This window comes from Vanellus vanellus, assembly GCF_965231255.1.
Source record: "Vanellus vanellus genome assembly, chromosome: 4".
In the NCBI taxonomy this organism is placed as follows: domain Eukaryota; kingdom Metazoa; phylum Chordata; class Aves; order Charadriiformes; family Charadriidae; genus Vanellus; species Vanellus vanellus.
Genome location: NC_138909.1, coordinates 83,503,054 through 83,530,684, shown reverse-complemented (window position 1 = coordinate 83,530,684; position 27,631 = coordinate 83,503,054). Strand labels below are relative to the sequence as shown.

At 41.7% G+C, this 27,631-nt stretch overlaps 1 protein-coding gene across 1 annotated transcript in view; it reads right to left on the bottom strand.

Moving 5' to 3' along the window:
* Positions 1-27,631, bottom strand: part of GPM6A (glycoprotein M6A) — a gene marked incomplete at both ends in the record, with an annotated part of 142,726 nt that overhangs the window by 24,354 nt on the left and 90,741 nt on the right. Inside the window, 2 exons of the mRNA XM_082482727.1 lie at positions 3,633-3,789; positions 19,504-19,696. Of these exons, the coding sequence (XP_082338853.1) occupies positions 3,633-3,789; positions 19,504-19,696 (350 nt within the window). The remainder of the gene's footprint in view (positions 1-3,632; positions 3,790-19,503; positions 19,697-27,631) is intronic.

The following is a 27,631-nucleotide window of genomic DNA, read 5'->3' as shown; positions in this document are numbered from 1 at the left end:
ATATAAATACAACCGCCAGGATGAAATCTTTATCCAACGTTTTCCGGTAAAATAAAAAGAAATGCTTTCCCATTTCATGGCATAAAATTTTCATAGGAGTGAAACTTTTCGATGAAAAACGCCTCATTTGCGTTTCTTTCTTCCTTTTCTTATTGACTCTGCAAGCAGACCTTCTCAAGCAAGGCGTAAATGAGGCTCTCCACGATGGAGCGAGCTGACTATGAATAGGAAGGGTAATTAAATCGCAAATATACAACTAGTGGCACAGTTGGCTTCAGGCCTGTCTCCCGTTCTTCACTGATCACGCTGCAGCACAATTATATATAACTGTTTATTTAATTCTCTAAAAGCATGTTCGGGCATTGAAAAATGAAGACGAAAAACACAGCCATCCCTCCCCGAACGTGACTGGCACTGTTCTACTGCTTTTGTTTTACTCTTCACAGCAAATTAATTCCGAAAACGCTGCCAAGGAGCCTCTTCACGGGCACTTTCACGGGCCCTCTCCCACCCGAGAGGGAACGCGCCGCGGCAGCACCCGCGCCACTTGCCCGCGAAGCCTCTGGACGCTCACACAGCCTGATGAATCAACTACACGATCACTGGGAAGGTTAGGTTGAGCTATTTCTTTTTCCTTTACTTCGGGCGAAAACCATTCCGTTTGCCCGCGTGGAGCTCGAAAGTGAGCTGGGCAGAGAGAGGGAGGGGGGTGAGGGAGGGCACATGAAAAATTTCTATAGACGTTGGCTTTCTTTCTTAAAAGCCTGCTTTTCTAAGAGTATTTTGATAAGAAATAAAGAGGGGAGAAAAAAAAAAAAAAAAAAAAAGATGTCACTTTGCAGATTTCCAGTGAGAAATATCACCTGTCCATACCAAATTAAGAGAGCTTTTCCTCCCTTAAATTTTTGGTTGATTTTTTTTTCCTCCATTTTACAGGCTTAGTCACGGACATAATAAATAAATACACTCAATGCAAATATTAATGAGAAGTCATTGGTGACAATGGTAAAGCAGGAGGACCTCATTTTCAGACTCTAATGTGCTAAACTGGTATTTAGAAGATATCAGTGAATTTGATGTGAAATCATAGTCACAATTGGACTTTTACAAACTTTTTTGGTGTGTAGCCATTTTTGTCATTTTAATTCTTCAAAACAACAAATATCCTGTGTGTAATTTTCTCTATACCTATTAAGTTATTGCTAAAATAAACCCACTGTTTAGTCTTTGACAGTTTAGATTTTGATATTTACAAAATTACTATCTCAAAATTTTATACAAGGAAGCTTTCTTGCAGCATGTGGTATCTGCCAATCCTCTTCAATAGCATTATCTCATTTTGGCAACTGTACATAACAAAATTTATTACAGCAAATTTGCATAGCACTAGAACAATCTGGGCTCGACACACAAGGATACTGATTAGGTTCGATTTGCCTCTCCAGTCATCTTTTTGTTCTTCTTAGAACTTATTTCTTCATATTATTGCATGATTCAAGGAACTGAATACATTATAGAAATATCACTGTTGGACTGAAATATTTTCTAATTCCAAATGTGTTTCTTTAAATGTACACTTTTATTTGTCCCTTAAGAATTTTAAATACGAGATAATGAAAATAAACCTAGTCAAGAAAGGGTTCAAGTTTTAATTGACAAAAATACCGTATAAACTGTCTTACTCTCAAACCTCTAGACCACAGAAGCAAAAGCCACAATAATAACCCAAAATAGCTCCAGACATTTTTCTATCAATCTTACTGATATATCATCAGAATAAGACAAGCAATCGAACTGCAGGTTTTTTTTCATTTCCAGGGAAAAGAAAAATCTTCCACTAGCTTCAAGAATAACAACAGCGATGCATTTAACTCAAAATAATTGATGGCTTACTTTAATTGTGATCATAAACAGTGTACAGCCTTAACCTTAGCTGCACAATGTGAACCCCGAGGGTTCTTAAAGTGAAACCCAAACAGTACAAATTACTGAAGAGCAAAGTAAAACGCTGAAGGAATTAATTTAACGAATCCTTAATAACAACAGTGATATTAACCACAGAATAGATGCTTAACTGTTCATTTCTTCTAGACGCGTCCTACAGAATTACAGTTTCTACTGCAAGGGCATGAAAACTGTGAGAGGATGCAGCACTGCTCTGCTGCAGGACTGAGGACAGGCATTTATGGCAGCTGTGAAGAAAAAAAAAATAACATTCTGAAGAATTTGCCGCTCTGTACAGAATTTGAACTAGCTTGGTAGGTTCGCAGTGAATATGGATTAGAGATTTCTTTCCAGGAGATGAAAGCAGTGCTGGTATAAGCAACGGTTGTTCTTTATTTAAAACGTTCCCAGCCTTTATTTATGTATTTATTTAAAGGCTTTAAAACAATACCTAGTCAGAGAGCCAAAATCATATAACGACATTTGAGAGGAATGAAAGAAAAAAAGATGAAAAAGCAGCATGACTGCGGAGCGTGTTACATCTACGTAGGGATGGCATAAACGCCTTGTTGCCCAGTTTCCAATGTGTTCATTAACAGTCTTCAGTTTAACCCTAAATTTCAGGATACCCAAAATACCAGTTTTGACAGTCTTTGGCGTGGCTGGAAGATATTCTCCATTCGCTATATTTGTTCCTAAGTCTGTATTGCAGTTTAATAAATGTTGACATTTGTCGGAGGGTACAATGGGAAACCCTCGCTGACTATTATTTTATATATCAGTTACTGTAAATATAATATAACATTAGGTGTACCTTAACACCCAGATCAACCTGGCTGTATTTCATAATCTATTCTTCATTAGAAAATACCATTTGTCGATACTGATGGTGTTTGCAGAACTCTCCTCCTCCAACAGCGACCAAGTGCCCAGGCCTCTTCCCTTAGATGCAGAAGAGCCAAATACCAAAAAAGTTAGTTACTTACCTGATACTGAACAGAGATGTTAAAATAATCTCAGTTCAAACAGTCAGCAATTTTAGTACGAGAAACCTCCGGTTAAGTCCCAGTACAAATCAGAATTTTTTGAATCTAGGAATTCCAGGGTCATAAGTGAACGGTCTCTCCAAACTAGAGGTAACAGAGGAGTAAATAGTGGGCTGTTTGCCATTTAAAAATGAAACAAAAGCTGATGGCAGCTCTCAGCTTGTCCCAAATGGGAACAGGCAAGATTTCTAAAATAGCAGTGAAAATACTAGTAAAAACAATATTTCTTGCCCAGCACCGCTGAAGGCATTACACGCTTTTAGTCCTGTCCCAAACAGCTTATGTTGCTGAGAGAATAAGCTTTCCCATTCAACCGGTGGAATTAATTGCTTAATTAGGAAGTAGGAAGAGTTACTTAGTGATTAATATATATAATAATTATATTAATTAATATATATAGAATTATATTAATTAATATATATATAGAATATATATATAATATTGATATATATATATAATATATATAATATAAATAACATTTCTAGCATTCTGTTCTCTTTTGCTATAATTTTTAACCGCTAAACTGAAGTTATCAGAAAATATTAAAGAAACAAAATCCAAACCCCAAACATCACAAGGCACTACAAATGTACAAAACATGTTGAGATTGTCATAAGTAAAGAAGCTTTCTTAACCACTTACCCAGGCACTGACACATCTGCCGCAAGTGGTGATTTTGAAATCCCCGTAGAGATCCTTGATGGCACCAGTTGTAAAGAATCCCTCCACCATCAGCAAAATGCCGTATACAAAGAAAGCAGCTGCTACGCCATATATCACGTACTTGAAGATGTCAATCCTGTATAGGAACAGCAAAAATTATTTATCTGCATAAATATTTAAAGCTGACTCTGGAATTTCAGGGTGAGATAATCAGACCCGCTAAGCCTCAAAGTTTCTGCACTGGAGTCAGCTTCAGTGCTGATGTGCTACAACGGCAGCTGAAGCTGGGGACAGGGGAGAACTTTGGAATAAAGTAGCACTGATGCCAGAAACAGTGGGCCTTTTATTTTAATAAAATGTAAAAACGGATCTGTGTAGGTAAGACAGCACAGTTTGTCAGAATAATTTAAAAGTCAGTTAATTTTCGTTTTATTTTTCCTCTAAATAAAGTGGCGAAGAAAAAAAGAAAAGAAAAAGGAAACAGGTCACGCATGGTATCCAGCATTTAGGTTATAGAAAAGATATTTTGCCACTATCTTCCAGAAACCTTTCTGCACGTACAGGTAGTTCTCAAGCTGCAATGCCAACCTGTGCTATCTTCTCCCCATTGTTATTTTTGCACTTACTCTGCAATGGACAAAGTGTCTGACACAGAATAACGAGGCCATCAAGAGAGATCCCTAACTTCAAACCAGAAACACGTTATTATGAAAGTAACAAGGTCAGATCATCTGGCGGTCGTCTACAATGGGGCTTTAAAAACATCATTTCACAGACCCAAAGCTCAAGAAATGGATGGCCTACAGTGTATCCAGTAGAGTCCGAGGAGACTCATTTTATTACGAAGAAGATGGCCTGGGTTGTCCTGTGGTTGTCCTGTCCAGCACTGTCCAGAAGCTCCACAGCGGCTCAAGGAGACTCTGACTCCTCAATGTTCTCTCATGACCAGGGTTTATGAAAAGATGTTTGTAAGCACCTCTCTGCTCTAATTGTTTGGTCTAAACTTGGAAATACTCCTAGTGCCCAGTACCTTGGATCAGCAGGTTTCAATGTTTCCTGCTTGGACTTCCCCAAAAAACTAGCCACGGTAAGCTTCCAGTTTATCAATATGACACAGGGGGAGTTGCGCAACTCTTCAGAAATGGCAGGTTTAAGACATTAGGAAGTTCCAGCCATGTGTCCAGGTCAAGATAGCAACGGCTCATAAGAGAGTAGGACAAAAAAAAAACTCAAACAGAGACCCACTGGGATCTGCAAGATGAATTTTGACATCTACCAAACAACTACCCAAACCGGACGTTTCTCAAGACGTAAAGTTTAATACTTTTATTGTTATGAAATGAAATATCTAATGATAACATTTCTTCAGAAACAGACTTTTCACCATCACCCAAAAGACAACTATGAATAACTGTTTTACACGTACACTACAATAACAAAGCTCAAAGCCCCATTAAAATATCTTTGAGTTTGGATGGTTTTCAAGAGGTTCAAAGTCAGGTTCGAGTTTAGAGTTGATATTTCAGATGTATGGCTACGTCTACAGCTTCACTGAGTGTATCTTAAGCTTGCATTAGTCTCATAAAAATGCAATTAAACTTATGACCTGATTGGGGGTGGGAGAAATATCATAAATGAATGCTCTTAGCACCTATTATAGCATTTTTCAGAAGGCAATAACTGAAGGATTCTGGGAACGAGACAGGATATGTTTTTCCCCAGCATTCCAATAACAAAACCCTCTCAGCTTTCTTCTACATCACTTTTTCTTTCCCGCTCAAGTGAAAACGAGGGTAAGTTGATATCTGTATAGATACATGAACTATTCAAAATGTCAAAACAAATTTAACACTATAGGCAGTATTAGATGATGCAAAGATGAAATTTATCTTAATATATATAATTGCTGATTACATTATAAAAATCCCATTTCCCTAATATTACAGTAATCCAGCCGGTATAACACTGTTTTAACAGGAAAATGATGTTTTGAGCCTATCTTGTCATTATTGATAAAAATAAACTTACAAGAAACAAACAAACAACTTTGTGACTATTCCACAAGATCTCTTCCAATTCCGATATTATACACCTTATAAAATTGTGACCTCCATCAGTGGCTGAAGCGTGGGAGCTCTGCCAGCACCAGTTCCTCACAGACCTGAGCGTGCTTGCTGCTGTAGAAATCACAGAATCATAGAACAGTTTAGGTTGGAAGGGACCTTGAAGATCATCTTGTTCCAACCCCCCTGCCCTGGGCAGGGCCACCTCCCCCCAGCCCAGGTTGCCCCAAGCCCCGTCCAACCCGGCCTTGAACACCTCCAGGGATGGGGCAGCCACAGCTTCTCGGGGCACCCTGCGCCAGGGGCTCAGCACCCTCAGAGTAAAAAACTCACAAGCTAACATTGCCCTAAAGAGATTAAGGCTTTGGGGAAGTCCAGAGACTATTTCAGCCCTTACAACAGCCCTTTAAACCATCTGTGCTGAGCCTCCCACTGAGCCGCTTGTATCAAAAAGGGTACTAAAAGAGCTCTGCTTTTTCCTCAGCCTTATGCGTAACTGAAGGAATAACTTTCACTTAAGCCTTCTACAAGGAAAAAATATATATAGCTACACATTAGCCAAATATAGAAATCAATTTCTTCCTCACACGCTCTCTGCAGAGAGAAGTAGTAAAACCTCTACTGATCAGACTACATGAGAGGAAATAGCCCGACTCGCTCCAAGGAGAACGGATCTCGTATAATGCAAAGAGCGAAAATACAAACAAAAATTGTGGAACAATCATTCAACGACCTCTTTAAAAGTCAGATAGAATTGTAGTGCAATATAACTACATTTAGCCTGTGCTGTATTTAAAGAAAACGTATTACGACAGTAACATTTTACAGATGTATAGTTTTGAAGATAGTGTTGGTATTAAATTATTCTGCAGCATCTAATAAATTTCACATAAACTTTGATTTTTCAAGGAAATTAGAACAGATAATAAAATATAGGCCTCGTAAAAGGGAGATTGCCTTTCTTTAAAATAAAACGCGATTCTTTGTGGGTGAACTCAGGGAGATTAATCGCCATCTGTGTTTCAGCAAAGTCTCAAATGCTGCAGAGAGAGCACGCCAGCACGCAGGGAGGTGGAAGGGAATGGCAGAAGGGGTGATGAACAGGAGCCAATGGGCGAGGTGGGGAAGGACGAAGGAAAAGGACAAGCAGGGCTCACCCTCGCGTAGGCTGGGGTGGAAGGGAAGAGGTGGGTAAGGAGCCAAGGAAGAAGAATCGAAATTATAAAGATAAATTTTGTACTCCTCGGAAGATGGAAAGCTACGCTAAAGGAGAAGAACAAAAAGAAATCATGGAATCACAGCACGGTTAGAGTTGGAAGGGACCATAAAGATCATCTTGTCCCAACCGCCCTGCCCTGGACAGGGCCACCTCCCCCCAGCCCAGGCTGCTCAGATCTTGCATACCTGTTCACTGAAGGCGGGAGTCCTGTGGATATTACAGGAAGCCACGAAACATTTCTATTAAAAGGCAGTCAATGAAGATAGTGAAGACGATCCTGATTTTAACAAATTTGCGTGGATCATGCAATCTTCGCATGTTAACCTACGTTGCTGGGTAGAATAAGCTGAATGATTATCTAAATGTAAATTAATTGTGAAAAAATCTTCAAATTAGTAAAAGCCCTTTTTTTTTTTTTTTTTACAGAATGATCTAGACCATATTTTGCATACTGTCCAAATATTGTAGAGGCTCCACGGGTTCCAGATCTGATTTTCCTCACAACGCTATTTTCAGAAACGTTAAAAACACAAACATCACTGTTTTCAATTTGTGATTTAAATCAAGCTGATCTTTCAATTTTTAATTCCTTTTCTGCTGCTGGGTCATTAATTATTCCATATTAAGCGGACTTCCTAATTCATTAATCTGAATCTGGATTCTATCCAACAAGACGAGTATTAAAATAGCTTTAGAGAAAACACTTTCTTCCTCTGACAGAGGGGATTGATGGAAGCCATCAAGGCTACCATCTCAACGAACAGGTTGTAGCTGAGCACAGAGTAGACAATCCCAGCAGAGACAAGTCAGAGGCGAGTGAAAATATTCTCAGTGAGTCAGATCTATGTTGCACATTCCCTGCTGTGTATTTTCATGGTGCTTTGGCAAATTCAAGGATTAAAAAATAAAATAAATCAGCAAGCGATAAGATTAATGGTAGAATGATCGTGACTATGTTTAGCAGGCTTTGAAAAAAAGTATGTTGCAACAAATTAGTTATTTTTTTTGTTGTTGAGACTCCTTCAGTCAACTGAGCTCATAATTATTACACCCTGTTTTGAAAATATTTCAATACTCATAATTAGCTTCTGTTAACTATGTCTAGAAGTAATAATGTTTTGAGCTTGAGGATCTAGTTGCTTCACTGGAGTAAATCAAATCACTGCTCCACCATAATAAATGGATTTACTACCCCAACAGATAAGCCAAGAACTGTTACCATTGACCCTTTATATTTTATTGTGTGTCCTAAAAGGAACAGGAACCCTGAAGCATTTACACTATTCAGTCTAATCATGGTATACTTTCTACCCTCAATGCCAAAGGATGGTGCTCAGCTAATGCACACCATTATATATTTTTCTATCAAAATTATTAATATTGCTTCGGAACAATCTACATACTAGCCAGGGATATTTACCTTTAATTTTGCTAATATAGGAATGCATTGCAGGCATTTATCTGCAATTGCCAGCAACAAAAAAAGCCACGACACATTAGTTTGCACTGTGACATGTGATTCTCATACTGCCCAGAAATTTTTTTTTTTATTCAAATAAATATGTGTACACTTCAGCTTGAACAAGAGATAAACGCCCACTATGACAGCGGCTTTGGTTGGCCTAACCCACCCGAGTACCAGGTATTTGCTGTGGAACTAGTTTTCTGGCATTTATAGTTCATCCTCACATTTCTCTTCCTGAATTTATAACGTAACTTCTCCAAATATAGATAATGTCATTCAGATGCTACAGGTCTTGAATAGCACATAATTACCAGTAAACTCTACCCAGACTCTCTGAATGCAAGTAGATTTAGGCAATTATACCTATTTCCAAGTTAAAAAAACAAAAACAAAAACAAAAAACAAAACAAAACAAAAAAAAACACAATAAGGAAAATAAACCACCCAAGCTATCAAAGTACTAAAAAGTTGGTTAGGGCAGGTAGTGACAGGATGAGGGGGAATGGCTTCAAACTGGAAGAGGGGAGATTTAGATGAGCTATTAGGAAGAAATTCTCTCCTGTGGGGGCGGTGAGCCCCTGGCGCAGGGTGCCCCGAGAAGCTGTGGCTGCCCCATCCCTGGAGGGGTTCAAGGCCGGGTTGGACGGGGCTGGGAGCGACCTGGGCTGGGGGGAGGTGGCCCTGCCCAGGGCAGGGGGGTGGAACTGGGTCATAGAATAGTCATAGAATAACAGAATGTTTTAGGTTGGGAGGGACCTTGAAGATCTTCAAACCTGATGATCTTCAAGGTCCCTTCCAACCCAAACCATTCTATCATTGTATGATTATCATAGCACAATTCCTAAATAAAAATTGCTATTATGTATAGCTGGCATAGACAATTTAGAATGATGAGAAATGCAAATCATCACTACCATTGGGGTAGGCCTGTTTTGCCTTTTTGGGGAGGCTGGGTTTTTTTTTCCTTGTGTCACAAGGGACTTAGAGGAGTTGATGTTCACATCTAGAACACACAATAATGTCGGTTACTCTGTAAACCAGCAACATTTGCTGGTCTCCACGCAGATCCTCTTGCCCTCCCAGGGACTGATCCTAAGAGGCAGCCTGCTCCCTCCAGCTATCTCAAGCTTGCAGAAACAGTTTTGCAAATGTGTTTTTAGAAGAGAGACAAGACGTAAGGGGGTGTTTGCAAGCAAGAAGGTTTGTTCAGGATACGCAGAAGCCACGTCCCATGGAAGATTTAGAAGAGGTGCTCAGGCTCTCCTGCAAACCAGCTAGGAACCATTTCTTGGTGTAAGTTCATGACATCACTCACTTAAGGAGTTTGAGCAAAGATGATGTTCTACCATGAAGCACAGGGGAACTGTTAGCGTAGGAGGAAACATGCAAAGGCAAACTTCAGAAGGAAAAGATGCGGCCCGCAGGGAGAAAGAAGGATTTACTAATAATCCTGTACTACCTGCAAAGTAAGACCAAAAAACTCCAGGTATCAACATAAATGAAGTGAAAGAAACACAAATGTCCTCACTGTGGAGAGGAGAAAAATGAAACTAGGAAGAAAATGTCAGCACAGGTCCATGAGGGATTTTTCTGAGATGAGGTTAATACAGAGTCTAAACTTCTAAATTTCAGGTGGAAAGAAAACAAAATTGGAGTACAGAATGCTCAGTAAAAACTTGCCAGGAAATGATAAAAGGAGAAAGGATCAACAGCAGACAAAGGACAATACCAACAAAGACCTAAAAGTATCTTTTATTCAAGTAGAAATAAAACTTAATGAAAAGAAATCAGAATCTTCTGATTCTGTATTTCTGGAAGAAATTTTGTATGCAATCATACAAATCATTTGCTCAGTTGAGTTACACTCACATTCTGCACGAATCAGATTTTGTTATTCTACTCTGACCATCAGCTGATGTGCCGTAAGATCCCATTGATTGTAACGGAATAATTTGGGGTGTACAACCCTCTACAGGTACGTAGAATAAAACCCTAAATCATCATCCTCTAAAAGTTGCTTCCTTCCTAGGAATGGGACAGTTGAGCTGAGATTTCATGGAGCACCTCTAAAAGCAGCAGAGAATCCACACGCTAATGGAAGAGGAGCGGGAGCACTGCACACCACATCTCTGCCCTGGGAAACTTGTCGCTTTCTTGGAACAGGAAAGGATCCAGCGTAAGAATTTAAATAATCATGAAACGTTGGAGTCCAAACCACAAAATTCTGACTGTGACATGTGGACGAGGCTGCTTCTCTAAGTTGTTTCTGATAATCCAGGCTTGTTCTCTCTGCTCACCTCTAGCAAGACTATTTTCTCAGAAACTTTTTTAAAGATGGTAATTACAGAAGGAATCTGCAGCCCTCTTTGCCTGAAGAAGACCAAAAAAAGGATTGGAATCAGCGCACAGTAACGTGCAGATTTCTGGCAGAGTTCCGTGATGGCGTTGTGCACTACATATACTGAATTCCCCGGCAACTTCCCATAGCAATAAAGAGTAAAACAGTGTGGCAAAAGCGTATCCCAGGATTTGTAGGTATTTCACTATTACAAATGTAAACTTGGAGTCACACAGAGTAAATGCTGATAGCGTAAGAGTGACAACCTGACCGTAAAACTCCAGATTAGGACGATAAGAGTTAATTTTACCCTTGTGAGATCTCCTGTGGAAAGGCCAGTTAGCTTTGCATGGCACATGAAGCAAGATTTAGCAATATGCATAGTAAAGAGGAACATAGGCTTTCATTTTTACATGTTTATAAAGTAAACTAAGCCAAAAAGGAAATAAAGGCACTTAAAAGAGAAAATGATGTTTCCCAGGAAGATGAACCGCCTTGCTGAGAAAGGTCAGCTGCAAATGCTTCAAGTCTCAGGCATGCAGTGATTACAGCCGACCTAAAATTCCAGGCAACCAGGAAAGGGAGCTGCTTAACGCGCTAATAAATAATACAGCTGTCTGCCTAAAAGTAGTGGGCTGTATCTGCACAGAGGCAGACAAAAATGTAAGACCGTTCTGCGGTTATTCACCTGCGCTGCTCTGAATTTCCCTCTTGAATTATTTCATTAAATGAGGACCACGTTTTTGCAGGTACCGCCCAAATCCTAAATTTTGTTTACATAGCTTCTTACTGGTTTTGCTTTTAACAGAATACAGAGCACTAGGCGGCAGAATACAGCTCAGCAGGCAGTAAATGTGACTTTTCAGCACTGTATAATCTTGCGGAGGCCATATGCTCCGGTGCTGGCATGTTTTGTCAGATTTGGTGCACCTATCGAATGATACCAGATCTAAAACGCTACGTTCTCCATCTGATCTTTAATATGTTCTATTTGTCCAGTTTTACCTTCTATGCGGGACTGAGCCATTCCAGTGAAAGGGGAAACGTTCTCCTTAAGTAAACTGCTTTTTTTAAAACTGAAAGATGCATCTTTCAATGATATCATCATCAATGAGAGCATGAGCAGAGCTCTCTCTGCTGGTTCCTGTCAGATTATAGGACAGAAACAAGAGACACGGGCCAAAATCGGGCCTTTCTTGTAGAGATCGCTTCATTTTTCTACCCATAGTCAGAAGGCAGGTACAAGAACTCAAAGAGTGCTATTAGCGGGAATTGTCATTAGCCTCGTTAGAAGTCTTTCTACCCACTGAGCTCAGGGGAAAAGCTTTAACTTTATGGCACTGGGGATTATGGGTACATCCCCCTTTGCGTATTGGCTCAGGAATGGGTTTTTTTCACTTGTTTTAAGCGAGTCCCGCAGCTGTCCCCACTTACTGAGGTACGGTTTGCATCGCGTTTTTCAGAGCGCACAAACGCGGATCCCCTTCCAATTAAGCTAAATGAGAAGTACGCTCCAGGAGTGCTCCTACCGCGCTCCAGCCGCCAACGGATGTTCAGTCCATTCTATCCGGAGAGACTCAGTCCAAAATAAGTCCTCGAAATTCATACCCTATGAACAGCAAGTTACTAGCACCAAGTATTTAGGTGTACCGCTCAGTTGCCATCGTGCCAGTGCTGCTTTCTCATGTATATGTAGCCATACGACTCCTCCGCTTAACTCCTGAAGGCATCCTCAGCGCTTGCATCTCAAAAGCGCCAAGAGAGCAGGCTGGCTGGAGATTTCCAAAGAGGGTTGGAGTAAGGCAGTTCTCAGCTCGCGGCTGCCCATTTTCCGCAGCGCAAGTGGGTTATCAGCCTACGCAGCAGACACAGCAGACACGCAGCGGTACGTCAAGCGAGGACGTCTACAAGGCTCAGGGGAAATAAGGTTCGTTGACAATTATTTGCCGTCACAGAAGGAACTACACTCCACATTTATCAAAGTAGTAATATTCGGGGATTTTAAGAGTAGTTTCCGAGCATTGCATTTGCAAAATATTTTGTAATAATTTTTTTTTTTTTTCTGGTATTTATAACTTTTTTTCAGGTATAGAACTTTTTACGGATACTTTTAGAGGTGTTGAATTGACCTAATGCAACAATAAAATCAATTATCAGAAAACAAACATAATTCTAAGGTGGCATGCTTTAAAAATAATTATTTTAGATATAAAACTATCATTTCATAAAAACCCTTTAATGCCAGTTTTACAGATATGAAGCTAAAAAGTTTAGATCACACTCCCCAGATAATATATTCATTTGCTATATGAAGGAAATGTAAACTCTTGTTCAAATAATGACTTTGATATTATTACATAATGAGGAGCGTGAAAACAATCCTTACCCAAAGGCAGTACACACCTCCAAAAATGCACTATATCTCTCCAATGACTATACAAGCCTGGACGTCAGCCACAGGTAGTCATCCCCCTAGTTTGCTATATGCAAACCGTGTACATCCCCACTTCTTCCCTGTCTCTGCTTCCTGCTCACAGGCTCAGGTAGCTGAATCGGTGCCCCAAAGAACGTTCTCCTCACACAATCCGTGGGGTCGTCTGCCAGGGCTCTGTAGGATGGTTCCTCTTTCCAGACATCCTATGGCGCAGCCTTGCATGAGTTAGCAATTGCTGGTCCTCACACAGAGCCTTACGTGTTTTGTTTCCCATGATAGGAACAGCGTTTAAAACATAATTTAAGTTCAAATTAAAAGAACGCCAAGCTTTTGTAAGAGAACAAACGCGTATAGGGAAAACCAGGTTAGTACTATTGCATACTAAGTAGAGGACTAAGACAGAACCATCACATCATCTATTGCAAATATTTACAAATACTGTATTTCAGATCAGCCAGCCTTTACTACAGGTCTCGTTGTAATACCTTTCACAGTATTGCATTAATATTAACGACAACGATAATATTTTTAGCGGTACCAATATTTCACTTGAGATAGCTGCAACGCCAACGAAAAGAAAGAACAGCAGAAGATCAAAATAACATCCATTTATCCACCTCTCAAAACACCGCTTCCAAACACTGAGGGGGGGTATAAAAGCTTCTATGAGTGCTCTTACGCTTTTCCTCAAAAGAAACAGTTGCACGTATATATACGTATATTACTAAATAATATCCTTTTAATAAAAAATGTCTACGCACTGACTAATAGAGAGGTTATTGGCAGGCATCAAACTTGGACACGACACCAGCTGAAACACAGGCTTTCCCGTTTTGAAAGGAAGGAAATTTTTAGCTGTAGGAATGTGGCTGCAGTAGAGTGTCTGCGGCACTTCCAACAGAGAAGAGAGTGACAACAGATTTACAGACGGTAACTTCATTTAGTTTACTATTTGGTTTCACACCTTTAAAAGGAAGTGAATTTACAATGACCTGAATTAGCTCTGACTGTAGTAGGAAAATGTTGTTAACGTTTCTATCAGGAAGATTTCTTCCTTTTCCACTGTAAGACCGTGATTCCCTTGTTTCCCGGCCTATATATCACAAACATGTGACAGATGGCACTAGCTGGCCTTGCATACTAAAAAGAAAGAACTGTGAAAAGATGCTGTTGGGAAATACACCAAACAGACCTTGTGCTGCTGATTTCATACAACCATGGAACGGTTTGGGTTGGAAGGGACCTTTAAAGGCCATCTAGTCCAACCCCCCTGCCATGAGCAGGGACATCTTCAACTAGATCTCTGGGGAGATCTTCTTGCGGCCTTCCAGTCCCTAAAGGGGGCCTACAGGAGAGCTGGGGCATGTAGTGATAGGATGAGGGGGAATGGCTTTAAACTGGAAGAGGGCAGGTGCAGATTGAACATCAGGAAGAAGTTTTTCCCTGTGAGGGTGGTGCGGCACTGGCCCAGGTTGCCCAGAGAGGCTGTTGAGGCCCCATCCCTGGAGGTGTTCAAGGCCAGGCTGGAGGTGGCCTTGGGCAACCTGGGCTGGTGGGAAGTGTCCCTGCCTATGGCAGGGGGGTTGGGACTCGATGATCTTCAAGGTCCCTTCTAACCGAAACCATTTTATGATTCAATGATTCTATGATAGATCAGGTTGCTCAGAGCCCCATCCAACCTGGCCTGGAACGTTTCCAGGGATGGGGCAGCCATCCCTGCACTTGGCCTTGTTGAACCTCATGAGGTTCACATGGGCCCACTTCTCGAGCCTGTCCAGGTCTCTCTGGATGGCATCTCGTCCCTCAGGCCTGTAAAATGCACCACTCAGCTTCGTGTCGTTGACAAACTTGCTGAGAGTGCACTCGATCCCACTGCCTACATCATTGATGAAGATATTGAACAGTATTGGTCCCAATACGGACCCCTGAGGGACACCACTTGTCACCAACCTCCACCTAGACCTCGAGCTGTGGACCACTACTCTCTGGATGCTAGACAGTATTCCTTATCCACCGAACTGTCCACCCATCAAATCCATACCTCTCTCAATGGCCTCACGCAAGTCCAGACGGATAACACCTGTTGCTCTTCCCTTGTCCAGTGATGCAGTCACTCCACCACTGAAGGCCACTAGGTTGGTCAGGCAGGACTTGCCCTTGGTGAAGCCCTGCTGGCTGTCCCACATCACCTCCCTGCCCTCCATGTGCCTCGGCATACCTCCTAGCAGGATCTATTCCACGATCTTCCCAGGCACAGAGGTGAGGCTGACGGGTCGGTAGTTCCCAGGGTCCCCCTTTCTACCCTTTTTAAAAATGGGTGCAATGTTTCCCTTTTCCCAGTCACCGGGGACTTCATCTGACTGCCACAACTTTTCAAACGCCACGGAGAGTGGCCTGGCACTTTCCTAAAAAAACATCTTCTGGAATTTGTTCCAAACACCAGAAAAATATAAAAATCCAGCTCATAGAGTACATGTTTGATAATCATACAAGTACTTGTGCTGACTTCGGCATCATGCCAAAATCAGTGATGAAGTAAGCGACGCTGGTTATACCCAATACTTTGCAGATACAGTGTTCACTGCAGTTTGGAAAGTTATTAGAAGAATGACTGACTACCACATCTGCCTCGAGCAGATTACTCAGTTTCAGTGAAGCCAACAGAGCCGTTAAACTGACAAAGTCGGCAACATAAGCCATTCACCTCTTCCAGTTAAAACATCATAAAGGCAGTTTGCAGAATAATTTAAACCACCGTATTTATTTTTTTTTAGCATCCCTTTGAATTGCAAGGAAATAAAATAACTACTCTACATCCACTGAAGGAATCCACACCCCAGACAACAGTTTATGACTTGTGTCCTTTACATGGCCAAAGAGGCATTTTTTCACTTGAGGGGGGTGAGGGGGATGGGAAGCAGCTACTGTCAGAGCAGTGATGAAGTTGATAGTGAAGAAGTCTGGGACTGGAGGGAACAAAGTTTCACAAAAATGATTCAGAACACAGTGTCATTACCCATTTGTCCCAATGAAAAGGTCACTGATTGATAATTCCAAATGTTTTTTATAACCACCCAATTTATTAAAGTTTCAGGGAATCAGAAACGACTGCGTAGAAAGAGAAGAGGCTGCTTTACCCAGCTTTGTGATTTTTGAGGACATGATCTCTCCATGAGGAATACCGATTTGTACAGTATGCGTTCTCTTGAATTTGAATACATTTGATTTACTTAAGTTTTGTTCAAGAGTTTAGGGTATCTGTTTTACCTGTGTCAGCCTGAAGAAATTCAAGAGGGCAGGCAGGGACAGTCACTTGATGCCCCCAGGACATTGCCACCGAACGGCTTTGTTGGATTTAGGTACTTTGGCTTTTATTTTAGGCACTTAAAGAGTGTTTCAGATCTTGTTGATGCCCTCATTTCTCTACAGGGGTCCGCTGCTTCTTTTAAATTGCAACGAGCAGCTGCATTGACAAAGATAAAAGACGCAGGGTGCCTTGTGAGTTGTGTTATTTGAGCTCAGAACAAACAGCGTTGCGGGCACAGTTAAAAAAACCCCTCATCTCTTACCACCCGCATAAGTAGCTCTCAGGTAGGGATTGATTTTTATTCTGAATGACATTTGAAATCCACTCTGCTAATAAAAATATAGACAGAAACCATAAGGGTGATTAACCAGCATCTCGCACGCTTCGCTCCGCTGCAGCATCTGCCTGACACATTTGTCACAGAGGGGCAGACTCCAGGTCAGCCTGAGCCACTTCACACCACTACCAGCATTAAGAGCCAAAAGGTCTTAAATGCTATTAAAAAAGTATAATTTAGTAGGGCACATGACTAGATTTATTTTTACTATTTCTAATCAGAGCAACAACTAGGTTTTGTTTCCATTTCAATATGTATAGTTTTAAGAATGTAGGCGCTGCACTGTTTGTTTCAACCATTGTAATTTTTCTTTTTGCTTTTTGGCCTTTCAAAGCAATGTAATTACAATAAGGCTTTTGTACCACCAACTGCTAATCGATAGTTGCGACAAAATATTAAGTATTTCTTCTCCTTACAAAATTATTTTAAAAAGCAGAGTAATATCTACTTCAGCCGGTAGAAAATTAATGTGTGCAAATTTCTTTGAGAATCACACAGTTTACCCAGTTAAAAGCAATGGCTCATTTGCTTTTAGTCAAAATATTTGCCCCTCCTCCCTTGAAGACATAACTTTAGAGACATCTTTCATAACTGAATAAATTGAAATTTCAATTCCAGTAGGTCTGCCAAGGAAAGAATTGGGTTGAGTACACTTTTAAGTAAACAATAAAAAAAAAAACCAAAACAAAACCAAAAAGCTACTAGCTTAGCTGAACAATCAAATGCCAAGAAGAAAAAAATCACCTTTACAGTTCCTTAATCATCTCCACTGAATTATATGCATTTGAACTATGGCTCCTGACTGATATTTTCACTTAAGTATTTGACCGAGGGAAGCTGGAAAACTTGCTGTGAAGAGAAAGCATCGATTTGTGGCTGTTCTGCGCTAATGGCTTCCTAGGGACTAATAAAATAAGTTAGAGCCTAATAAAATGACTGATCTCTCATTCAGGATAACAATGAACCTTAGCCGCCGAGTCAAGTCGGACCCATTATTCTAAATGACAAGCCAAAAAAGGCAAAGCAGAAGTCACATACTCCCCACCAACCCAATATATTATTATACAAGAACTTCTACATTCCTTGGTCCTAAGAAGAAATTTGGATACGGCATAGCAGTGACACAGTTGTCTGGTACATTCTCCCTTCTGGCTACTAATTCCACAAACAATAGAGCTGACTCGTGGACAGAGAAGCTTTGGAAAGGGCGTTGATAACACAGCACTCCACAAGTTAAATGATATTTGAGATTCTGTTTCTAGCTGTCATTAAAACAGCGGTACCAGGTCAGATCAAATATCTATCTTGTCCATTTTCCTATCTCAAAAAAACGAATATAAAAAAGTAAGAAGAGGCAAGTCGATAGGATAACCCCAACACTGTTCTAGCTTCTGGGACTTCCTGAGCTGGGTAAGTCTGTATGCTGTTAGAAACCATCAATGGATTTGTCTTTCAAGATTATCCAGTCTTCCCTTGAACCCATAGAAGCTTTTGGCATCCACAATAGGCAACTAACTTCACAGGTCTGCTACACAGCGATTGAAGAACCATCACTGGTTCCTTCTGAACCTGGTGCCTACGCCTACTAGTTTCCTCTGATACCTCAAACTTCTTGTACTGGAAGAGAAAGACAACCCAACCTTGCGCACCTTATTCATAACCATCAATTTACAGACCGCTAGCCCAACAGCTCTAAATCACTCTCTTGATTGAAGGGTTCTACTATACTCCATTTTTAACCATAGAGCCTCTGTTCTCTAATCATCCTTTTTTTGCCTTCTTCGGGGAACCAATATCGTACACAGTATTAATGATATGGATTAAAGATGGATTTATACAATGGCATAAGCACATTCTCTGTTTCTCTATGATTTTCCCAGCAGTTCCTGGTACTTGATTGGCTTTTTGACCACTGCTAAGCACCGAGCTGCCATTATCATGGAACTATCCACCATAAGACGTCAATGTTTTGATGGGTGACCCAATCACTTCACTTCTCCAGGAAAAATCCGTGAAAGAACAGGCTTACAAATTTGAGGAGAGGATTCTGCAGCTTTAGTTACGACCATTAGCAGTCAGATAAGAATTAGGATTTCAAATATCTCAGAAAACGAAGAACAAAACCAAACCAAAGGCCTTCCAGAAATACTTTTTCAGGAGTAGCAAAGCATGAAAACTTCAAAACAGATGAATTTGGGAGAAAAACAGAGGCAAGAGAATTGTGACATTTCAAGTCTCAGGGTTCTGCACAACTCTTCAGTTACTTGGTTACTGCAGTTATTCTCAGAACTGATCTGTTACTTGTTCCACACTACTGCTTTATCTATTTAGAATATAGAGGTGGGGTTTGGGTTGGGTTTTTTTTCTTTGTATTTTTTACACATTTCAGCAAAGAAATTATCGCAGGAGAAAAAGGATAAAAGCAAGCATGTATGGAACAGTTTCATCAATATTATATGAAGCAATGTTTAGTAATAAATTAAATTATAACTATGGGGTATTAAATAGTATTACAAATTGCTTGTAAATAGTAAAAATACCAGCTCCGTCAAAATTTCATATGCTGAGCTCATCCAAATCATTCTTTCTATGATTTTCATTACACCTTTTCTTGCATCAAATTTATATCCCCTGTGGAATTTTTAGCAGTTTTAACGGGAAAGAATTAAAAGAAACTAGTAACTTACATGGTAAAGACATCAATAACATCTCCTGCAGCTCTTGTCATCTCAAAGTAGGTTTGCAGAATGTTGACGGTTCCTGAAAGCGCTTCATGTCCACAGCCACAGAACAGCGCAACTCCAGCATACAGCAGGATGGTGGCAATCAACGACGCGTAGGGAATACCTCCCAGGCATTTGATGCAACACTCAAAGCACCCTGCAAGAGAAGAAAGTGGTGTGTTAATATATTACATCAAGAAAGCAAAAAGAAAGCTTTTACTCTGGAGAAACACTTGTGAAAATTGAAGACTGCAGGCCAAAGAGAGATTAGGTCAAGTATGACAACCAATAACGTCAGAAAATCTGTGAAAGGACACAGGTTAATTCAACTTCCCAGAGTTTTCCCAGTTGCTGCTTGACCTATTAAATGTAGACATGCCATCTGATTAACAAGAAATGTTAAACAGTTCATTCCTTGTACAGTTTCATGTTTTTATTCAGAGCAGGTTACTATGTCAATCCAAGATTCTACCTATATTCACAATTCCTGTTGCTCACCTACCAGACTACTGAGGAGGATCGGCTATAACAGGAAAACCACAGAAAGAAGAGATCCAAGTTCAAGTCCTTCCATCACCACAGATTTGTTCCATTTTTTCATCTCCACAGTGCTGACACCAGAATTGCTCCTGCCCACACCACCAGTTCTCTATGCATCACTCAAGTACCCCACAAGAATAAATGAAGATATCATAGAATCATGGAATGGTTTAGGTTGGAAGGGACCTTGAAGACCAGCAAGTTCCAACCCCCCTGCCATAGGCAGGGACACCTCCCACTAGACCAGGTTGCCCAAGGCCACCTCCAGCCTGGCCTTGAACACCTCCAGGGATGGGGCCTCAACAGCCTCTCTGGGCAACCTGGGCCAGTGCCACACCACCCTCACAGGGAAAAACTTCTTCCTGATGTTCAATCTGCACCTGCCCTCTTCCAGTTTAAAGCCATTCCCCCTCATCCTATCGCTACACGCCCCAGTAAAAAGCCCTTCCCCAGCTCTCCTGTAGGCCCCTTTAGGGACTGGAAGGCCGCAAGAAGATCTCCCCGGAGCCTTCTCTTCTCCAGGCTGAACAGCCCCAACTCTCTCAGCCTCTCCTCAGAGGAGAGGGGCTCTAGCACTACCCACTAAAAAGGCACAGAATTAGTAACAATTATAGAAGTTGAATTTAATCTTGACATATTTTACCCTGTGCAATGTTTCTTAAGAGAGGACAATCACTCTTGAGCTATAGAAGGCCAATACTTTGTCCAGCCATCAGAGTGTCTAAGCGATGCCCAGTTCCCCAACAAACGGTTTCCCCAGCGAGGGCGCTCACGTGCCTGGCATTTATAAGATTTGACAGGTGTGAGTCAATACATTTTAAGGTGCTCCAAAAGCTTTAGGCTATGCTAAATCACAGGAAAGCCAGAAATATATTAGAAGGGAAAAAAAAGGCACAAAAAGCCATTCTTTAAAGAAAGAATGTCTACTTTTCTCAAAGCGCGTATAGCCTCTACATGTAATTTTGTATTTCGTCCTTTAAGTTAGTAAGTTCTTATTTCCTTTAGCCTGATTAACCAAAGTAGAAATTTCCTCTGTCTGTTCAAACATTCATTTTCTGCTTTTAATGAACAAATGTCAATCTGTCATACATATATGTTTAGCAGCTATTTATACACAACATTTTCTGAAGAGAACAGTTTAAGACATTTTCCAATGTACACACATTTTAGTTTGATAGAAAACTCTACTAGTATTTTGTAAATATAGGTACTATGAAAGGCAGTATTTAAACCACTGGGTAATTCCTGTAAGAAAAATATTAATGAATATATGACACACACACAAGACAAACAGACTTCAAAAATTGGGGTAATTCCCAACTATGTATCCTAGTTGTATAAAAACAGAAAAGAAGATATAGCTTGAAACTGCTTTTGTTCAAGGATAAATTACTATATCACAGCCAACTGTAAAATACTAAATGTAAAATGTACAAATTCATCTACTCAAACTGCTGCCAAACTCTTACTAAGTAGCCTGCTGTACAGGGGACCCACCTCCAGCAGCCACCACACCCCTGTGTGGGAGTAACACCTTCCACCCTTCCAACACCTTTTTTCCCCTCTCCGAGCCCATATGTCACTGGTTGAAGGATATATCCTTTGTAAACTCATAGAATTGTTTGGGTTGGAAGGGACCTTGAAGATCATCTATTTCCAACCCCTCTGCCCTGGGCAGGGACACCTCCCCCCAGCCCAGGTTGCTCCCAGCCCCGTCCAACCTGGCCTTGAACACCTCCAGGGATGGGGCAGCCACAGCTTCTCGGGGCACCCTGCGCCAGGGGCTCACCGCCCTCAGAGTGAAAAATTTCTTCCTAATACCTCATCTGAATCTCCCCTCTTTCATTTTAAAACCATTCCCCCTCATCCTATAGCTCCATCCCCGATCAAGAGTCCCTCCCCAGCTCTCCTGGAGCCCCTTTAGGCACTGGAAGGTGCTATAAGGTCTCCTCGGAGCCTTCTCTTCCCCAGGCTGAACACACCCAACTCTCTCAGCCTGTCCTCCCAGCAGAGGGGCTCCAGCCCCTGGTCATCTTCATGGCTTCCTCCGGACTTGCTCCAACATGTCCATGTCTTTCCTATGTTGGGGACTCCAGAGCCGGACGCAGTCCTCCAGGTGGGGTCTCACCAAAGCAGAGCAGAGGGGCAGAATGCCCTCCCTCGCCCTGCTGGCCACACTTCTTCTGATGCAGCCCAGGATGCGGTTGGCTTTCTGGGCTGTGATTGCTCATTACCGGCTCATGTTGAGCTTCTCCTCAATCAGCACCCCTTCTTGCAATTCATGTGACCTTCCTGCAATTCAGGCCACCCCACGGCACTGCCAGTAGGCAGCCTCCCTGTTCAGCAGCTCAGGGCTTCGGATGTCCAGGCATCACTTGGTGTCATTCTTCAGTGACCATTGGACTATGGGCGTGTATACTCAGGCAGTTGTGGGCTTTCCATCAGCGGGAAGTCTTAGGAACAGACGAGGAAAATATATAAATGCTCTTGGAGTAGCTAATTCTGCATGCAGGTAAATATAGGAAATCCCTTAAAATTCCTTCAGTCCTTTTTGCTAAGATTACCCTCAGTGGTAAAAGCCTACACAAGTACTAGAAAAGGATCCTGCACTGGATAATCTATTGTCTAAAAGGCATAAAAGTAAGAAATAAGTATTGAAAAGATATATATTGAACAAGGACTGTGGGGAAATACACAGTTGCATGATATCAGAGTTTATCACAAAATTTTTTTTCAGCACAGAATAACAGCAGAAAAAGCCTCAGGAAACCAGTAACGCTGTACACCTCTCTGCATTATATGAAAAAGCAGAAAGAGGGGGAGAGACGACAGGAGAGTGATAACGGCAGTGATGTATGAGGGCCTGTAAAGCCAGAGAGGAAAAAATAAGGTAGACCTAATGGAGAGTGCTTCTTAATATTGCAGTCGCCAGGGGCAGGGAGGCGGAGGAGAGATTTTGTGAAGTTTTTTCTCCTTCTGAGACAGACGAAGTAGAAGAGAGAAAGTTAAAGAAGTGACAACACTGGAACAAAAATAGCCGATAGTCTGAACTCGAATAAATGTCATTAAGGTCTCACCCAGCGACAACCGCTGTGTTTAGTAGCGTGAGTGTTGTTACCCGGGCGCAGCCGGCTGCGCGCTGCCTCCTGAGGCTGCTGCTCCTCACCCAGCGGGTCCAGCGGGGGCTCAGCGCACACTCAGACGGCACAAACTGCATCAGAAATGCAGGGGCAGTACCGGTACTTGAGCTTCATTATCGTGAAACAGTATAACACCGGAAAGTTACAGATTCACAGACCGGCAGGGGTCGGAAGGGACCTCTGGAGATCATCTAGTCCAACCCCCTGCCAGAGCAGGGTCACCCAGAGCAGGTTGGACAGGAACACATCCAGGCGGGTTTTGAAGATAGAATCATAGAACCATAGAACTGTCTAGGCTGAAAGAAACCCTTGGGATCATCGAGTCCAACCATCTACCCTACTCAACAAAGTTCTCCCCTACACCACATCCCCCAACACCACATCTAAACGTCTCTTAAACACATCCAGGGATGGGGACTCAACCACCATGGGGCAGTCTATTCCAATGCCCCACCACTCTTTCTGGGAAAAATTCTTTCCTAATGTTCAGTCTAACTCTACCCTGTTGGAGCTTGAAGCCATTCCCTCTTGTTCTGTCATTAATTACCTGTGAGAAGAGACCAGCACCAACCTCTCCACAGTGTCCTTTCAAATAGCTGTAGAGAGTGATGAGGTCTCCCCTCAGCCTCCTCCTCCTCAAACTAAACAGTCCCAGCTCCTTCAACCGCTCTTCATAGGATTTGCCTGCGAGGCCCTTCACCAGCTTCGTTACCCTCCTCTGCACTCGCTCCAGCACCTCCATATCTCTCTTGTATTGAGGTGCCCAAAACTGGACACCGTACTTGTGTGGCCTCACCAGTGCTGAGTACAGGGGCACAATCACCTCCCTACTTCCGCTGGCCACGCTATTTCTAATACAAGCCAGGATGCCGTTGGCTTTCTTGGCCACCTGGGCACACAAGATCTCCAGAGAAGGAGACTCCACACCTCTCTGGGCAGCCTGTGCCAGGGCTCTGCCACCCTCCAAGGAAAGAAGTTTTTCCTCATGTTCAGATGGAATTTCCCGTGTTCCAGTTTGTGCCTGTTGCCCCTTGTCCTGTCGCTGGGCACCACTGGAAGGAGTCTGGCCCCGTCCTCTTGCCACCCGTCCTGTAGGGATTGATCAGCATTGATGAGATCCCCTCTCAGCCTTCTCTTCTCCAGGCTGAACAGCCCCGGGGCTCTCAGCCTCTCCTCAGCAGGGAGGTGCTCCAGTCCCCTGAGCATCTCCGTAGCCCTCCACTGGACCCTCTCCAGCAGATCCCTGTCCTTCTTGAACCGGGGAGCCCAGAACTGCACACAGCACTCCAGATGTGGCCTCACCGGGGCAACAGCATAACAGACTAAAAAGAGTATAATACAACATAGTGATAACAGATATAAAATCAGAAAAAAATGCCCCTTTCCCCCCCCTCCCCCACTGTTTCAAAAATTGAAAGATAACTGAAGTATTTATAGTGTGAAGAAAACGTTCTTCTATTCCTCTCTCCCATTAAAACTGTTCATGCTTATAAGCCTTTGAGGGAAGCTTTTAATAGTAGTCTATTTTACCAATTCAAGACCTTTTTACTCATTGAAAAAGTATTAGAAAAAAATTCTTCCAACCACACGCAATTTTCAAATAATCAGGTATTCTCCAGGCTTTGCTCATTTATTCAGCTCCTCCATAGGCTCAGTGCCTTTCTCACTACTTACTTCACGAGTAACTCCAGAGTTTTCGGTGTTGTCAAATCAACTCAAAACTAAAGAAAATCAGTGAATCGGGATAAAGGCTTTAAAATGGGTACCACACATCATTCCCACAGCACAGAAGGTAACGCGCTGTAGGTAACATTTGCTTTGATTCATTTCTTTCAGCTGTTCAGAATGGGAAAATAGCTGTTTAATAACAGAACAAAAGAAACGCTATTTTAACTTGCCCCATGATATTGACCCACCGGTGGCGAATGTGACTCAGCTGTGCAACGTGTGTACACGGCTGCGCGAGACAGGCAGTCATTCCCGACTCCGAACACCATCCTCACGAGGCCGTTAAAACGTACAACCAACAGAAATAATTACCAGGAAAGATAAAAAAAGATTGTACGCTCCTTTGATGTTTGTTTTCACCTGCAAATACAGGTTTCGGTATTTTTCCAACAGTTCCCTCTGCACAATAACCTTGTGCTATATAATTCAGCATTTACTGTTCTTATTTTGCTTATGTTTACCAATATTTTTCCCTCAGGTAAAAATCTAGATCTGCTGGGACCATGTATTTTTACGTACACCATAGGAAATATTCCAAAACACTATTCTTTGTAGCTTTCAACACTAAGAACCGTACGGTCCTTTTATTTAATTTGATTGTAAATCATTCCACTGAGAAAATGTAATAATGAGTTACATAGACGATGACAAGACAAGGAATTTTATCTTACACGGATAAAAATAAAACTCCAAATACTGGCCGCATTCAGCTCTCAAAATAGCGCACATTAAGGTTGCGGCACAAACGCCCACTCAACAGTCAGCAGAGGTCTCACAGACAACCAACTCTGCTCCTTTGAGTGCAATTATTGCTGTCTATAGCAGAAATACTCTTGATACAGCTATATGAACTGCTTTCCAAGGCTTGCAGAGCGTTCCTTATGCAGGCAAATCTGTGCACACCTCTTCTAGGTCATGCTGCTTTTTGGGTACAAGGTTTCTAACTTATCATCTCCAACTCCACCAGCCAAACGTTAAGTTGACCCGGTCTATTTATACAATCTCTTCTCTACATTAAGAAGGCAAAAGATTTAGTTCTTGAGCAGAAGCCGAAATTGTTCTTGTGATTTACGTGCTAATTACGCACACCAATTGCACCGCCACAATCGTGTCTTTGTTTGCGCATTAGCAATATATGAACTCTCTCTCCTCAGCGCAAATCAGGACATCTAACTGACAAATAAAACACATGATTCCATTTCTGGCCAGTATATCTTAAAAAAAAAAAAAAAAAGAAAAGAAAAGAAAAAGAAAACAAACAAACAAACAAAAAAGATTCAGGAGCTACATCTCCTGCCATATAAATCTGTGAAAGTAAAGTTTAAACAAATGATATCAGAACTGGTTCCGGAATGCAACTATGCTCCTGTCTTTTACATAAGTTGTTGAGAAAACAGCCCAGATTTCTAAGGCAAAATTAACACGGAGAAAATAAACATTAAATAAATAAATAAATAGAAATTAAACATAGAGAATAGAGAAAGATTTTCTGGGTTTGCTTTTTTCCTCCTTTACAACGCATTTTCAGCTAGAGCATCCAGGATGATTAATCACAGGTAACTATATCTCCAATGCATTACTGATTAGTGACAGATAAGTACATCTTCAATGTGAACATGCACCTCTGAAGATCATATAACATTTTAATTAAATTTTTTCTTAACTTATTTTTCTTAAATATTTTTCTATTTACTACTAAGAGACAGGACAGCAGAGCCCAAGTAAAACGCAAGAGAACTACATAAACTTGAAATGGGAAACAAAATAAGAAAAGCTTCCTTGCCTTCCACGCCTGGCTAGGCATGCATTTTATCGTATCTAAATTTGTACCACTTGTCACACAGCTTTCATGGCCAATCAACTCAAATACAGTTTCACAGACCATCACCAAACACGTAGATCTAGTCAGGAATTTTATTAAGCTAGCCTTAACCTCATGAAGTCAAGCTACTCTTATGTAATATTTTAATTTATAAATACATCCATCAAAACACATAGTACTGAACAAAAAGCAATAAATTATACTTAGATCTAGTATCAAAAATTCCCTAAATTATTAAACACGTAGCAGGACTTCCTGATGTGAAACTGTTCTCCAAGGCACCACAGCAGAGCAACAGGCAGAAACGATCCAGCTCCCTTGATACTGCCCAAGTAGAGTCATAGAATGGTTTGGGTTGGAAGGGACCTTGAAGATCATCCAGTCCCCCCTGCCCTGGGCAGGGACACCTCCCCCCAGCCCAGGTTGCTCCCAGCCCCGTCCAACCCGGCCTTGAACCCCTCCAGGGATGGGGCAGCCACAGCTTCTCGGGGCACCCTGCGCCAGGGGCTCACCACCCACACAGGAGAGAATTCCTTCCTAATATCTCATCTAAATCTCCCCTCTTTCAGTCTAAAACCATTACCCCTCATCCTATCGCTCCACTCCCTGATAAGGAGTCCTACCCCAGCTTCCCTGGAGCCCCTTTAGGGACTGGAAGGCCTCGAAGCATGGAAGACAGACAAGACATTTGAGGTGCAGCTTAACAAAGCTGCAAATCAGGGGAAGCAACATTTGGGAATTAATCAGCAAAGATTATCTTTGTGATCTGGAAAGCTGTTCCAGAAGTGCTGCACACCCACCCCACCTCCCTGGAGGTGTTCAAGGCCAGGCTGGAGGTGGCCTTGGGCAACCTGGGCTGGTG